General features: G+C 35.3%; 1 protein-coding gene across 2 annotated transcripts in view; it reads right to left on the bottom strand.

Annotated features, from left to right (window-relative positions):
• FAM3B (FAM3 metabolism regulating signaling molecule B) overlaps nt 1-16,739 on the bottom strand; it is a 55,594-nt gene extending 38,855 nt beyond the window's left edge. Inside the window, exons 1-2 of one of the 2 annotated variants that reach the window (XM_043998836.1) lie at nt 16,650-16,739; nt 2,721-2,864 (exon numbers count right to left, since the gene is read on the bottom strand). In XM_043998836.1, the coding sequence (XP_043854771.1) occupies nt 2,721-2,864; nt 16,650-16,674 (169 nt within the window). In that variant the 5' untranslated portion in view covers nt 16,675-16,739. Of the gene's footprint in view, nt 1-2,720; nt 2,865-4,003; nt 4,017-16,649 lie in introns of those variants that run through there. The other variant, XM_043998837.1, reaches the window with a different exon arrangement.
• Nucleotides 16,740-16,984: the final 245 nt, after the last annotated feature.

The following is a 16,984-nucleotide window of genomic DNA, read 5'->3' on the forward strand; positions in this document are numbered from 1 at the left end:
TGTTGGTGGAGCTGCAAATTAGTCCAAGCATTCTGGAAAGTTATTTGGAACTATGCAAGCTATTAAATAATGGTTCTTTGAACCAACTCATAGGCTTTTACAAGGTATATAAAACAAAGGGATCAAAGAAAAAGGAAAAAGACCCATATATAAAAAAGATTTATAGCAGCTTTTCATCATGGCAAAAAACTGGTATATGAATGTGCTCTGTGAAATCAAACATGGCTATTGTGGAAATTTGTTTTGTATGACTTCATACTTGTAATGGGTTTTGCATTTCTTATCTTCTCAATGATTGGGGAAGGGAGTTGGATAGAGAGAAATTGGAACTGGAAATAAAATGAAAAATGAATAAATTTTTTTTAAAGAAGAGAAGTTCTTTAAAGGATAGTACTTTATATCTTGAAGGTAAAAATACTAATTTCTTCTAAAGATGAGGCCTTTTTATACTTATAATAGTAATAATCTTAAATTTAGATTTTGTACGTAGTTTATTTCTGACAAAAGGACACTACTCTTTTTAAAAATTTTAAAAATTTATTTATTTTTTACAGGGCTATGGGGTTAAGTGACTTGCTCAGGGTCACACAGCTAGTAAGTGTCAAGTGTCTGAGGCCGCATTTGAACTCAGGTACTCCTGAATCCAAGGCTGGTGCTTTATCCACTGTACCACCTAGCTGTCCCCGACACTACTCTTTTTGTCAAATGGCAGATTTAAATGTGAGGCAAGAAATGATCTATTTGTTGGTAACTACCCTGAGTAAATTATTTGAGTATTATCTAAGTTTTCTCTTCTATTAGATGTGAAAGATAATATTTTCCAGGGATGTTCTGAACATTTTCTATAAACATGCATACTCCAAGGGACATTGACTGTTTAGAAATAAAGAATATAATAATAGCTAACATTTATATGGTGCTTGCTATATGCCAGTGTATACTTACTATGTACCATTTATATAGTGCTTAATATGCTATATATACCAAATACTTCATCACTGTAACCAAGTTGTTATGAGACAAGAAAATATAAGTTAATAGAGGTGAGGAATTGCTTCAGTTTGCCCCGGTATCCCCAGGGTTTAGTAAAGTTCATGTAATATAATAGGTGCTTTTCTTTGTTTTTGTTTTTTTGGGTTGTTTTTTTTTTTGCAGGTCAATGAGGGTTAAGTGACTTGTCCAGGGTCACACAGCTAGTAAGTGTCAAGTTTCTGAGTCCTCCTGAATCCAGGGCTGGTGCTTTATCCACTGTGCCACCTAGCTGCCCTAATAGGTGCTTTCTTAATAAATCCTTAATGACATGAAATGAAAAGGTTCAGCCTACTTGTTCTTGGCTCTGACATCATTCTTGATGAGCTTAAGTAAAATGGATATTGTTAAAAGACTGAAGGCATAGATGTCTTTGCTATGATTTTCAACATACAACATGTATCAATTGCTTAGCTGTCTATTATTGTTCTGATATATTATTAAAATGATTACATTTTAGATTGTACAGGAATTTCTACCAAGTCTTCTCATCTTCATGCAATATTTAATTAGCCATTCAGAATAAGTGGCCAATAACAAGACTGATAAAAAGGACCTTCGTTAAAATCAGGCAAAAATAATAGAAGGTGTTAGTCATTTTTGTTGGACAGGGAAATCACTTAAATGCTTAAGTCAGCATTTAAGGTATATAGTCAAAATTACTCTTAAAACTCATTTGTCATTCATCAGGTATATTGTATTATCTTTAAAGTTTTGGCTGGAAAAGGGTTAGAGTCTCTTTTAAAAGCACACCAGAGAACAGATGGGTTTGAAATGGCTGCTTTGGAAATAATTAAATATAAATTTTACTTTTCATTGTACCAGTTATGCTTTGATAAGGAGAGAGGTGGGAACTATATTCAAATTGAGAAAAAAAAAACAGGGAGAAATTTAGCTGGATAGAGAAAAATACCCCTGACAGTTCCATACATAAATGTGATCATATTTTACGGTGATCACACCACCAAAGAATTGTTTTTTCTTTATGTTTCACCACAAGTCAGGAGAGGATATAAAAAAGTCAAAAGAAAAACAGCAGGGGTCTTTGAATGATCAAGAATGTTAGGAAGATCATACCTATCAGTTCCAACAGCCTAGACAGAATGAATAAACTGTTTGGGAATATGAAAAAAAGAAAATTCTAGAATCATGAACAACACAGGGAGATGACAACTTGGGAACTGAGATCATCTGTTGGAACAGCAAATTCACATCTCCCATCTTGCACTTTACTCCAGGGCATGCATTCATTGAGTGAAATAGCAATCATTGTCACTGTTTAATATTTTTCTTCCATTTCTATTAAGCACAAATAGTTGAATGCCTTATGAATTTAAGAAATCTAAATATACATATCATGACTGATTTAAAAGAAAATCTTTATATTTTTTTCAGTCATACCCAACTATTTGTGGTCCCATTTGGAGTTTTTTTGACAAAGATATTGGAGTGGTTTGCCATTTCTTTCTCCGGTAAATCCAGAGGATTCATTCTGCCAAGCAATCAAAGTTTAGGTGATTTGCCCAGGTCCACACAGCTAGGAAAGATCTGAGGCTGGATTTAAACTCAGGTCTTCCATACTCCAGGCCCAGTGCTCTATCTACTGAGCCACCAGCTGCCTCCAAAACTCTTTATACTATATTTTAAACAGAAGACAAGTTAACAATAGAAAATAATATTTCATTACTTACATTTGATGGCAGGTTTCTCTCCAATTTTCATAATAGTATGGACAGTTTTAGACAGAGATTCATCAGGTATTAACTCTGCAAGTTGGTATCCAGAATACCAAGAACATATGGAGGCAAAAATAAGGAGTAGTCCCTTCAGGTAATCTAGGGAGAGACAACAAGATTTTACTATAAAAATTCATGATGAGCAAGACTCATTAGGCATTTAACCGATATATCACCTTTCCTATATATATATATATATATATATTTTTTTTTTTTCTACATATATTTTTGGAGCAACAGAGATTATAATGATTTGGCTGCTTTTGTTGCAGATAGCTTATATACATAGCATGAAATGATATTGATGAGAAAAAAGGTTTTTTTTTGTTTTTTATTAAGGAAAAGCTTTAATTTATATATGCTTCATTTTTCTTTTGGTCCTAGGCCTACTTTGAAGATATAATGTAATCAATATTGTAGAAATGTAGCCAATGTATAAAAATCCATAGGACTTAACTACTTACATTTATAAAAACAGCCATCATCCCCTCAAAAGTACTCATTAACAACAACAAAAATAAAAATTGTCAACTTTTACTTGTTATTTGGAATGCCATGGAAATATAGTCTTTAGTTGAACAAGACCTCAGATGTCTAGTTCAATGAAATAATTTCCTCTACAGAATTACAACAGCTTTTGTTTGAATATCTACATTAATGGGAAACTCACTATCTCAAAAAAGGTACTTTTCAATTTCTAGAAAGATCTGAGAGTAATTTCTTGATGCTGAGCCAAAAATCTTCCTGAATTCAGGGCTGGTGCTTTATCCACTGTGCCACCTAGCTGGCACCTCCTTTAATATATTTGAAGGCCACAAAAACTAACAAACCAAATAAGAAGTCCTTGGAAAAAACCAAGAAAACATTTTTTCTCATTTATATTAACTCATGCTAGTTACTGGAACTATATATAACAAAACTAGTCAAATCATTATAGCCTCTGTTGTTCCAAGAAATTTTTCAAGTATCATCAGAAATATCTCATTAGTGAGAGCTTACAATTTCTATAGCTAAGTAGGACAGAGTGCTCCCCAGTAAACTGTAGGAAAGAAGATATGTGGGTTACTTGTCTAAAATGGCCTGTAAAGTATTTTCTTCTGCATTTATCCTATATTACCATTACTCATTCTGAATGAGTATTCATTCTGAATTAGAAAAATCCTGTACCATAATACAGGATCAGTCATTTTTGCCATATTGATTTCCAAAGAAAGTTTTAAAAATAAAGGTAGTTCTGCCTTTAGCTCCCATGTACTGTTAGAAGTATCTTGGCAGAAATTATGTCTGTGAAAATCTACTACAATAGGAATGGGGTCTAATGCCAGCATTATCCAGGCTAAGTTTGTCTTTAGCTCAGTAGCACTTCCATAAATAATAATACCCTGTAATAAATCTAGTAACCAACCTAGTGACAAATACCACTGAATAATCATTTCACTGGACAAACAAGACATCTCAAATTGGGTGCTCTTTAAAATATTATAATTATGTTTAGTGAATATGATGTTCAATTTCAAACCAAACCCATATTGTACAATAATTGAAACATATTGGATTAGACTTTCCTGCTCTAAAAAATGAATCTGTTCACTGATTCAGAATCTGGCAGTATCTCAGAATCAACGTTCTAGGTATTAATTTGCATCAGTTAAATATGGATAATGTACAATGCTTACTCCACAGGTTTGCTATGGAAAAGAGCTTTATGAATTGGAAAGTGCTATGTATTTAAGAACTATTATTAGAGAACACAGCATTATATCAGAAGGGACCTCAGACACCATTTAGTACAACCCACACTTGTAGAGATATACTCTGTAGAATATCCAGTATTTGGTCATTTAGCCTCTACTTGAAATACTTCCCATGACAGAATTTGAATAGCTCTAATTGTTAGTTTTTACTTATATAAAAAGTAAATCTTGGGGCAGCTAGGTGGTACAGTGGACAGAGCACCAGTCCTGGAGTCAGGAGGACCTGAGTTCAATCCGGCCTCAGACACTTGACACTTACTAGCTGTCTGACCCTAGGCAAGTCACTTAACCCCAAATTGCCTCACCAAAAATAAAAAAAGTAAATCTTGTCTCTGTCTTCAATACAGCCTACTTCTACCTCCCCATTGCTCTTAGTTCTACCTTGCGCTGGGAAGAAAACAGTTAATGCCTTTGAAATATTACTTCCCTTCAAATATTATCATATCCAATATCCCAATTATTCTCCAGGTTAAACTTCCCTAATTTCTTCAACTTATCCTTATATGACATGGTTTTCAGTTTTCTTTTTATTTTTTCATTTCAACATTGTCCAATTTCTTTGTGTCTTTCCTAAAATGTTGGCATCCTGATTAAAACAGTTCTCTAGGTATGGTATGGCCAGAGCGGTGTACTTTCAACACTCAGTCTGGATACTAGCCTCCCCTTAATAGAGCTTTTTGGCTGCCAAATGATCTTTCTGAGTTTGTAGATCCAAAACTCTTCAGACATTTTACACATAGTTTTGTCTAGCTGTGTGTCCCTCATAATATATTTGTGAAGTTCATTTTTTGAAATAAAATAAATGACCGTATTTCTTCTACATTTTTTTGCTTATTAGATGCAGTTCATTGTTCTAACCTATGGATTAAAAAAATCATGTTAGCTATTCACTTTCACTTATCATACTGTTAATTTAATAAAGATATAATCCATACCATCATTAAAGTTGCTGATAAAAATATTAAATCCATAATTGACTACTCTGAATTTGGTCATTCAACAAATTCTGAATTCACCTAAGAATATACATAGCCTACATTACCACATCTTGTTCATATGGATGGAACATTATTATATGCTTTACTGAATTATAAATATACTACCATTAAACTGTATTATAATGCAGTAATTATCACAACCGGTACTAAGAAATAGGAAGGTAGAACAATGAAATAGAGTAGACATACAATTTATAGCAGCAAATAAACTTAATAACCCTGTATGGGACAAATGTAAAGATAAGATTTTGGGATAAGAATTCATTATATGGTAACAATTGTTGGGAAAACCAGAAAGCAATATGGGCCAATATCTCATACCATTTACCAAGATAAGGTCAAAATGTATATATGACATAGATATAAGGAGAGATTTTACAAGAACATTAGGAGAACACAAAACATATTATTTATCAGACTTATGGATAGATGAACAATTTATGAATAAATAAGAGATAGAGAGCAAAATTATGTAGAAAATGGATAATTTTGATCACATGAAATTAAAAAGGTTTTGGTCAAATAAAACTAATATAACCAGGATTTGAAGGAAAGCAGAAAGTTGGGAAAGAATTTTTATAGTTAATCAGATAAAAATCTCATATCTAAAATACATAAAGAATTTTGTCAAATCTATAAGACTGAGTCATTTCCCAATTGATAAATGGTTAAAGGATATGAACAGGCAATTTTCCAATGGAGAAATCAAAACAATTTATAGTCATGTGAAAAAATACTCTAAATCATTATTGAGTAGAGAGATGCATATTAAAATAACTTTGATATCATTTTACATTGGCTAAAATGATAGGAAGGAAAAGTGACAAATGTTGTAGGGGATATGGAAAAATTGGGACACTAATTGTTGCTGGAATTGTGAATTGCTCCCATAATTTTTATAGAACATCTGGAATTATGCCCAAAGAGTTATTAAACTGCCTATACCTTTTGACCCAGCAATACTAGTACTTGGTCTCTTTCCAAAGATGATTAGGGAAAAAGAAAAGAACCAATGTGTTCTAAAATGTTTATAGCAGCTCTCTTTGTGGTGGCAAAGAACTGGAAATTACAGGGATGCCCATCAATCAGGGAATGGCTAAAAAAATGATTGGATGTTTGTATGATTGTATATGTTTGTGATGGAATACTACTGGGCTATAAGAAATGATAAGCTCAATGATTTTAGAAAAACATGGAAAGATTTGCATGAAATGATAAAGAGTGAAATGAGCAGAACCAAGAGAATGTTGCATATAGTAATCTCAATATTGTATTAAGAATGACTGAGTGAATAGCTTAGTTTTACTATTTTAAATATCCAACTAAAATATAAAGGACATATGATGAAATCTGCTATCTGCATTCATCTAAAGAATTGCTAGGTAGTAGTATGTATAGCAAAATTTTATACACTTATGCCTATTTGTATCTAATGGTAGTCATCTCTAGGGCAGGAGGGAGGGAAGAAAAGAATTTACATGATAATTTTGTTGTATATTTTAAAGGAATAACAAATTGTACAAAGTAAATTTGTAGCTTCATTTTTTTCTTGTGCATGTTATGGACATGATTGTTTTATTCCATAAATTAAAAATAAAATTAAAAAATAAATATAGTAGAAGTCTAGGAACCCTATTTAAAAAGGAAATGAGGTCTAATATAAAATGACCTTTGCAAAATTAAGGGTATCAAAATCCTTCAAAAGCTCCAATTTTATGTAAATAATATTATCTCTTTCATCTTTTGTGATCTCCTTTATCCCTTTTTGATTAAGTTTCCCCTCTAGCCACAGTTGTGAGAAAGATTATGGGAAGGGACTGCTAGAGAAGTAATGCCAATATAGATATATACTTCACCTCTTCACTATTGCTTCCATATCCTCCTCCTAATTCTATCAATCAGCTGGTTCTCCTTTAAATATTCACTCCATGAATCTATATATTAACCTTTCCAGTCTCTAGTTGCAGTTAACATCAAATAGGTCATTCTTCTCATTTCACAAAGAGTATACCACCTGATTTAGAGTCTTGTACCCTACATTTTTTTTTCATTTATCAATCATTGGAGGATTTTGGGAAGATGGCAGAATAAGGCAGGAAAGTACTTGGAATGTCCAAATTCCCCCACAAACAATCTAAATAATGCCTAAAAGTAGGCAGAAATAATTAGAATTTGCAGTAAAACAGCTGTCCTCCAAAGAGAACTTGGGAGGACTTTAGGAAAGACCCAACCACCTGGGGTGATTGTCTAGACTGATTGAAGTAAATAGATACCTCCAGGAAAATACTGCTGAATCAACAAACAAGCACTGGGGGCAGTTGTGTTGGGTGACAGCCTCAGATTCAGGAACTTTTGCCTCACAGTCAGTGTGGAAATTGAATGGCTGATCAGGGGAAGATTGAAGTTGCTGGGCCCAGGTGTACTGACCAGATGCAGTCTTGGCCTGTGGCTGATGGGGAAGGCAAAGTACATGTTGATGAGTGTGGCAGCAGAGGGGTGGGGGCCCTGCTGCCTGAGGTCACTCACAGGAGAGCAGAGTTCCTGATTTTGGTTCCAGGGAAGAGGGGTAAGCTGAAGCTTGGAGCTGTGGGAGGGACCACAGGGATCAAGTGAGATTTGCAATGACAATATTGCTAGGGGTTCTGGCAGTGGTTCACAGAGAGGTCAGGCCCCGAGATAGAGCTCAGAAAACAGTAGCATGAAAAACTCGAATGCTGAGACATTATCATCCACAAATGGGGACTTGAGACTGACTATAATGTAAAGTTAGCAGCCAAGAAATGAGACAATTAAGAAAAGAATAAGCAAAATAGAATTTACCTGACCATAGATAGCTATTATGGGAATGGAGAAGATCTGGGTTTAAACTCAGAAGACAATGAAGTTTAAAAAATAGTTACTTCTAATTCAAAGAAAAGTGTCAAATGCTTAGAAGCCCCAAAAGAGTTTTTGGAAGAGCTTAAAAAGCAATTTAAAAATCAAATATGAGAGGTTGAGGAAAAATTAGGGGAAAAAATAAAAGTGATGCAAGAAAATCAAGAAACTTATAAGAGAGTCAACCAATTAGAAAAAGAGATCCAAAATCTTACAGAAGAAAGTAATTTTTTTTGGGGGGGGTGAGGAAATTGGGGTTAAGTGACTTGCCCAGGGTCACACAGCTAGTAAGTGTTAAGTGTCTGAGGCCGGATTTGAACACAGGTCCTCCTGACTCCAGGGCTGGTGCTCTATCCACTGCACCACCTAGCTACCCTGAAAGTAATTTTTTAAAGAATAGAATTGGGCAAGGGGAAGTTGATGATGTCATACAACACCAAGAAATAATAAAACAAAATCAAAAGAATGAAAAAATAGAAGCTAATGTGAAACATCCCATCAGAAAAACAACTGACCTAGAAATCAGATCAAGAAGAGATAATATAGGAATTGTTGAATAGACTACATGAAAGTTAAGATTAAAAGAAAAGAGTTTAGATACTATATTTCAAGAAATTATTAAGGAAAATTGCCCTGAAATTTTAGAATGAGAGTGTAAATTAGAAGCTAAAAACAATCCACTGATTACCACCTGAATGAGATCCCATGATGAAAACTCACAGGAACATTATACACAATTTTGACTCTCCCAGATCAAGGAGAAAATACAAGCAACTAGAAAAAAACAATCAAATACTGTGGAGCTACAGTCAGGATAACATAAGATTTTTCACCTTTTACATTAAAAGACAGAAAAGCATGGAACACTACATTCTGAAGGTCAAGAGAGCTGGCTTTGTAACCAAGAATAATTTACCCAGTAAAGCTGTGTAATCATGCAAGGAAAAAAATGGATATTTAATGAATTAAAGGATTTTCAGGTATTCTTGAAGAAAAGATCAGAACTGAATGGAAACTTTGACCTATAACATTCAGAAGAAACATAAAGTAAACATTAAAGACTAATTCTAAGAAATTTAATAATTGTTTACTTCTTATATGAGAAAATGTTATCTGTAACTCTTAAAAATGTCGTCATTACTTCGGGAGTGTGAAGGAAGATACATAGAAGGCTTGGGTTGAGTTAAGTATGATGGGATGATCCTAAAAAACAGAATTGGCTAGGCAGAGGTAAAATGGATTGAAATGAGGTATGAATAGAACTGTTACAGTGGAGGCAAGACGTGGTGGAGGGCAGAAAAGAATTACCTTGATCATAATTGCAAATCTACATCAATGAGATCAAGTCAAGTCATGTCAGCAAGTACTTATTAAAACATGAAACTAAGACTTAGAAATATAAAGAAAGACAAAAATCATTCCTCACTCAAGAATTCATATTTTTATGGAGAGAACAATGAATCACTACCTACAAACAATATGTGATTGGAATATGGGGTGGGTCTTGATTTAGGGGTTGGGGGGTTTCTGTTGAAGACTACTTCCATGAAGGGAGAAATATTTTCCTTTTTTTTTTTTTTTTTTTTTTTGGTGAGGCAATTGGGGTTAAGTGACTTGCCCAGGGTTACACAGCTAGTAAGTGTTAAGTGTCTGAGGCCGGATTTGAACTCAGGTCCTCCTGAATCCAGGGCCAGTACTCTACCCACTGTGCCACCTAGCTGCCCCGAAATATTTTCTAGAATGGAGACATGTAAAATGGGCATGTCCTGTAGGGATTTTGTATATAAAGAAACTATATGTAAGAATGTTGGGCCTTCATATGCAGTATCAGAGCTCCTGTGTGGGAAGGAATAGACCCAAAAGGGAAATTTCATTGCAAATGGAAAAAAATTTTTATAGTGAGGTCAGGGGGTTGTAATGAACTGGTCAGTGAGGGAAACAAGACAATTTTTACCTTGGAACAATATTTTATTCTTTTTAGCTCCTGCAGAAATGGGTATTTCTGAGGCACAACAGGAAAAAAAAGTGTGTAGATGTGTATATATGTGTGTGGTATAGAAAGAATGTAAGCTACAAAGCAATAACATAGAAACTGTTTAGAAGAGGGAACTCAAAATAGAAACTTTAATTCTGTAAGGAATATAGAGATATTGAAGGAATAAATAAGTGTATCAAATAAACAAAATAAATAAATGAATGAAAAAATAAAATAAATAAGTGTATCAAAAATAAAAATCTAGAATTTTTCTATGTAGAAAGGAAAGAGAAATAATAAAGAGGAAGGAAATAGATCTTTTCAGAAAAGGTGTAATTAAAAAAACTAACAATATAAATTGAAAAAGAGAAAAGAGGGTGATTTACTATTTATTTATTATGACTATGTTTGACACATAGTAAATATTTTATAAATACTTATTTCCTCTCTTCTTCCTTCCTTCTTTCTAGCAAGCTGATAATGCTTAAGTCGAACCAGTCTACTGGAACTCCAGGGGTTAAGCCTATAGATGTGCTGCTTAGAATCAAATCCAGTTCAGGAACTTGCAAAGCTTAAACTATAAGGACAGTGATTTCACTTTGGATCCAACAATTTGGGTGCACTGAAAGCTTGCAGATCCCCCATCTGAGCTGTCCCTAAGATCCTAGAAAAAACATACATGCAGTATGCTAAGAAAAATGCATCAGGAAACTAGGGTATTAAAGATCAGCCTACATAGTGTGAAAAGCCCTGCTTAAACGCAGTTCAAAAGCAGGAAGTAGGCTGGGGAAATAAGAAAATGACAACAACAAAAAAAGAATTCTTTATGAAAATCTATAATGGTGACAGGAACACTCAAGACACAAACCTAGAAAAGGAGATTGACATGTATAAGCAAATACTGAAAGAAAAACACAACACGGGCACAAGTTCAATTAAAATTACTGTAAGAGATAGCACATATTTTTTAAAAGTTTTTTTGTTTTGTTTTGGGTTTTTTTGGTAGGGCAATGAGGGTTAAGTGACTTGCCCAGAGTCACACAGCTAGTTAAGTGTCAAGTGTCTGAGGCCAGATTTGAACTCAGGTACTCCTGAATCCACTATGCCACCTAGCTGCCCCCAAAAGGTTTTTTAATATAATAAATGAAATGTAAGCACTTGAGGAAAATTGGAAATGAAATGAGAGCTATGGAAGAAAAAATTTGAAAGAGAATTAATGCTTTTACACAAGACATACAAAACCTGATCTAAGCAAGAAAACCCCTGAAAATCAGAATAGACCAAACAAGATACTCTAGGAGACAAGAAGAAATATTAAAATGAAGTCAAAAGACTGAAAACCAAAGAAAATATAAGCTAGCTTATGAAAAACAATTGACATGGAAAATATCTTGAGAAGAGATAATTTAAGAATCACTGGACTACCTGAAAGCCATGACCAAAGGAAAAAAAAAAAGAACATAGACATATTTCAAGAAATCATTAAAAAAACACCTTCTGGAATCTCAGAATCAGAAGGCAAAGTAGAAATACAAAGACTCCAGTGGTCACCTCTTGAAAAGACCCCAAAATGGATAATCCGTGGAATATTAAAGCAAAAGTCGAGAACTTTCTGGTAAAAGAAACAACACTGATAGCAGCCATAAAGAAAAAAAAATTAAGTACCAAGAACTACAATCCAGCTCAAAGAGATGATTTAGCAGCCATCACTAAAAAGAAATAGATGGTTACAATATTTCACTACAATATTCTAAAAGGCAAAGAACTTACAACCAACAATAATTTAGCCAACACAAATGGTTATGCTCCTAAAAGGCAAAAAAAAAATACTCACTTAATGAAATAGATAACTTCTAAGCATTCTTACTGAGAAGACCAAAGCTTCATAGACATTTTGAAATACAAACAAAACAGTCAAGAGAAACATACAAAGGTATACAAGAACAAGCAATCATAAGGGACTAAACAAAGTTAAACTATGTACTCCCCTTAAATAGGGAGATGATACATGCAGCCTCTCAGAACACTATCATCATATGGGGGTCATAAAGAGAGTCTAGAGGCTCTGTTTTCTTAATATTAAAAAACAACAACAAAAAGAGAGGCAAAGAGACACTAAGAGAGGCAAAGGGAAAGGAAGGATGAGGCAAATTATATCATGTTGTGGTGTTTAACCAGAATATATAAGCAAGGAGGAAGGAGTGGGAAGATGAGTGGGTAACATTTGATCTTCATTGTTATTTGAATTGGTCAAAGGGGGCAAGAATATATAATAGGGCATAGAAATATATTTCACTTAACAGGTAAACAAGAGGGAAAAAGGAGCAAGGAGAAAGGGGAATACAGAGTCTAGATTAAGAGAAGGATTAGTCCTAAGCAAAATAAAGTTATAGCAATTCTTTTTTGAGGTGGAAAAGAATGGGAATCCAAATAGGAATCCCGATATATAAAGGAGCTGCTGGGGAAATTGTGGTATATAAATATGTGGGAATACTGAGGATCATTGCAGAGAAACCTAAGAAGACTTGTATGAATTAATGCAAAGTGAAGTGGGCAGAGCAAGAACAACAATTTGTATAATAACAACATTCTCAAAACAATAAACTTTGAAAAATTTAGGACCTCTTATGACCAACCATGATTCCAGAGGACTAATGATGAAATATGCTACTTGAATCCTGGTCAAGAATTGACATACTTGGAGTGAAAAATGAGACTTTTTAAGGGGTTGTTGGGGGGATAAGACCAATGTGGGAATTTGTTTTGCTTGACTAAATATGTTTGTAACATGGGTTTTCTTTTTCTTTCTTTCTCAATGGTGACCTATATGTGGGAGGAAGGAGAGGGGAAGAGAAGGAAGATTCTTGCTGATTTAAAAAAATTAATAGAAAAAATAATGGGGCTGGACCAATTTAAAAAAAAGGAGTTCAAGGATAGTGACAGATATAAGATCTGGTTTACTTTTAATTTTTAGAAAATTATATGAATTTTAATATTCAAGTCGCATATCCATACAAAACCTAATTTTTGCCAAGCTGTTTTCCAATTTTCCCAGTAATTGTTTACAAAAAGAGCATTGCTCTTTAAGTAATTTCTACTCTCAGTTTTTCAAATAATAGATTATTGTCCAGTTTTTGCTTCTTGTTCTAGGATCTTTATTTGTTCCAATGATTGCTCTCTCTTTAAAAAAAGTAACAAATAATTTTGATGATTAATACTTGATAATAAAAATAGAGGTCTGGAAGTGCTATTCTCCTTTTATTTCTATTTTTCCATCATTTCCCTTGAGATTCTCTATCTTTTTGCCCTTCTGCATAATTTTATTATTATTTTCTCAAGCCGTATAATATACCCTCTCTATTGTATATTTATATACTATATTAATATAAATTATATTAATGTAAATCAATTCATTTATATTATATTGAAATGACTCAACTATGAATACCTAATATCTCTTCAATTACTTAGTCATTCTTTATTTCCTTAAGGAGTGTTCTGTAATTATATCTCTATAATTTAAGGATCTATTAAAGTTATTAAAATAGTGACACTTTCACAAACAGGCTTACCAAATGTGCCTGCTCCCAGGACTGAGCATGGGAAAAATAAGGTGACCCATGCTTAAGAGTAGTTTTCTCAGAGACACAGGGCAGTGTACTGAGAAAGAAGCAAGTTCAGAAGAAAATAGTACTCATAAGGCTCAAACCCCAGGAGCAGATTGGAGTCTCAGTTCCAACTTCTAGTCCTGTTTAAAGCCTGTAGAGGAATAATCAGGTCAGGTATCCTAGAGCAAAAGGGAATCTAAAATTCTTTCATTCTGAATCAACACTCTTTTCTAGCTAGCTGATAGGGACTGGGTCCAGTAGCATTCTACTTTTGCTCAGACCGGGAGTGCAGCAATTAGACTTTGCCTTGGATCAAACACACTTTGGAAACACTGAAAGATTATATGTCCCCAGCCTGTCCCTGAAATTCTGAAATAATGCAATATTCAATGCCTCAAGAAAGTGGCAACAAGTCCAGCCCAGACATTCCTTCCAGAACCAACCCTAACATCAAGTCTCATGTGGGGAAGTGGGAAGGAAAGGGAATAAACTATTGTCATTGTCATCATCATACAAAATTTGGCAAACCCCTTCTCCTCCATGAGCATGCAAAGATTATTGGATTACTGGAAGTCAGAAGAACTCAATTACAGCCCCAGATTCTTCATTTATCTGTATGTCCTTAAGCAAGTTAGTTTCTCAAAGTTCCAATTTCCTTATCTATAAAATGAGGAGGTTGGACTAAACGCTTTCTAAGGTTCCTTCCATATCTAACATTCATTTATTTCTGTGTTTTAGAGTCATATCTTGAACAACTAAGGAATCAGCATGCTTTAAAAAGGAGCAAGAAATATAATAAGCATTCAAAACATTATCTTACAAAAAGAAAAAAATGGATAAACAACAAAACTTTAAATAGCAAATCAAACTATTTTGGAAGAAAACTTTTCTTTTCCACTTCCCAAAACAGGTCATATGAATATTTAAGAGCTAGAAGATCTCTATTGAGAATTTTCTTCACATATAGACAAGTCAGAAAACCTTTTTCAGCTCTAATATTTTATGATACTGTGAGCCCAGGTCACCTGACTTCCAGTATGGTGTTCCTTCCAATACCGCAGTGCCTATCATGGAGCCTAAATAAATATTTGACTTATTTACCCATCCTAACCCCTTTTCTTCTTTACCTTCTTGAAAAGGGCCCTTTCACATTGCTTCTACCAATTGCTAGTAAATTGCAATGAGTGAACCTCAGATTTGTTGGGGGATTCTTACACTTCATACTTACTTATAATGTCATCAATGTTACTGTCTTTCTGGTTGTATCTTTTTAAGTTGGCTACCTCCATCAGAGGGCCATATTCAATTGCCAAAAAGAATTAGGAACAATTATGAACTATCCTTCCCACCCCTTTCATGAGTGTTTTGCACCTGCTTCCTTGCTTTCTATTTTCAAGGCAAAATGTTTTTCTTGCTAAAAGATTGTTATTGTTTGTCCTTTATAAACCCTCTTCCCTCATCATTTTCCTATCTACTACTCTTGCTGGGGGTAGGGAGACAATACTCAACCACTGAATTGGAAATGATGAAAGGGTATAAGGAATACATAAACAATATTTTTGTCTTGGTGGGGCTTGGAAAATACTAACCTACTCTGACATCTTCCCCTGCTACCTTCCTGTTCTTCCCCCTTTCCTAAGGTACATCAACCATGCATAAATTCCAAGCCCAAATAATATAAACACCACAATTTTTGACTCCCATACACCACCATCCCTTTCTGAAAGTGGGTATGGAAGTGTGTTATGGGAGGATTATGGGCCCCGGTCACCCCAACAGTTGTCTGGGGAGGTCAAGGAACTTTTTCCTTGAAACCTCAGGAGTTTTCCCTTGAAATCAAGTAGGCCTCTCTTTGAGCTCAACCAAGGACATACACACCCAGAAGAGATAAGCTGCACCAGATTGAACTGAGCATGCTCCAGGACAACCACCCCACATTCCAGTCCTCCTGAGCACCTGCATGATTTAATTCATTGGGAGAGGCTACACCAGGAGAAGACCACCTGGAACTGCCCACCAGCAGACTGCTCGGCCCCATCAGGACAGAGTTAATGCCCATCACCAGATTGTTCAGGAGCGATCTCTCCTACCCCAGCGCAACTCCAGCAAACCCCCAGCCCCTCACACAATAAGGGACACTCTTACCCACGCCCTCTAAACCCTATAAAAAGGCACTCCCAGAGTGAGTCAAAGAGGAAAGCGTTTTGTTTCTCCAAAACCTTCCTCCTGGCCAGTTTCTCTTGTACCCCAATACACCTGTTCTTTTATTCCTAATTAGGTCTTGTGCGAGAGTGTAATTCTTTACAGAGGAATCCTAAGGACCCACCTGCTTTCTCCCCATATCAAGTGGAAGGGGAAGGTTTCTACCCAGTCTGACAGCAGCCCAATCAGTTTATTTGCCTTCTGTCCAGCTCTCTTTTCTCACCCCTCTATCCCCTCCTCTTCTTTTCTCTAGTTCTGGTTTTTCTTTTTTCCCTCCTCTTCCTCCCTCCCTCCTCTCTCCTTCTCAGATTCCCTTCTCTCCTCTGGCCCCACCCTCTCCTCTATTCCTCTTGCTCTCCTTTCCCTCTTCTTCCCCCTCCCTCCCCCCTCCTCCCGCTCTTTTTTCCCTCTTCTATTTGGCAGGAGAGGAAGCAAAGTTGAGGAGAGTGAGAAACAATTATGAGAAGACTCACGCTCACTAATAACCCATGATCCCATCTTGTAGGGTCCAGTGTCTAACTGCTGTCCCGTGAGAGTGAGAAGCCCCAGGACTTCCTCTTGTAGCTGTGGTTGCTGCTGCTGTTACAGGTGCTGTTGCTGTTACTAGATGGCTAGAGTTGTCACTTGCGTCACTTAGGGCGTGGCCCGGCTGTGTTCCTGTACTTCAATTCTTTCCAGGTGTGGGGCTGACAGAAAGGGACTTCCTCTACATCATGACACACCCTTAGGGAGGGAGAGGGAGGGTTGGGTCTGGGAGAGCAGGAAAAGGTATGCAGAAATGGGAAGGGAGAAATGTGAAATTGCTTGG

The sequence above is a fragment of the Dromiciops gliroides genome, chromosome 3 (assembly GCF_019393635.1).
Source record: "Dromiciops gliroides isolate mDroGli1 chromosome 3, mDroGli1.pri, whole genome shotgun sequence".
Classification (NCBI taxonomy): Eukaryota; Metazoa; Chordata; class Mammalia; order Microbiotheria; family Microbiotheriidae; genus Dromiciops; species Dromiciops gliroides.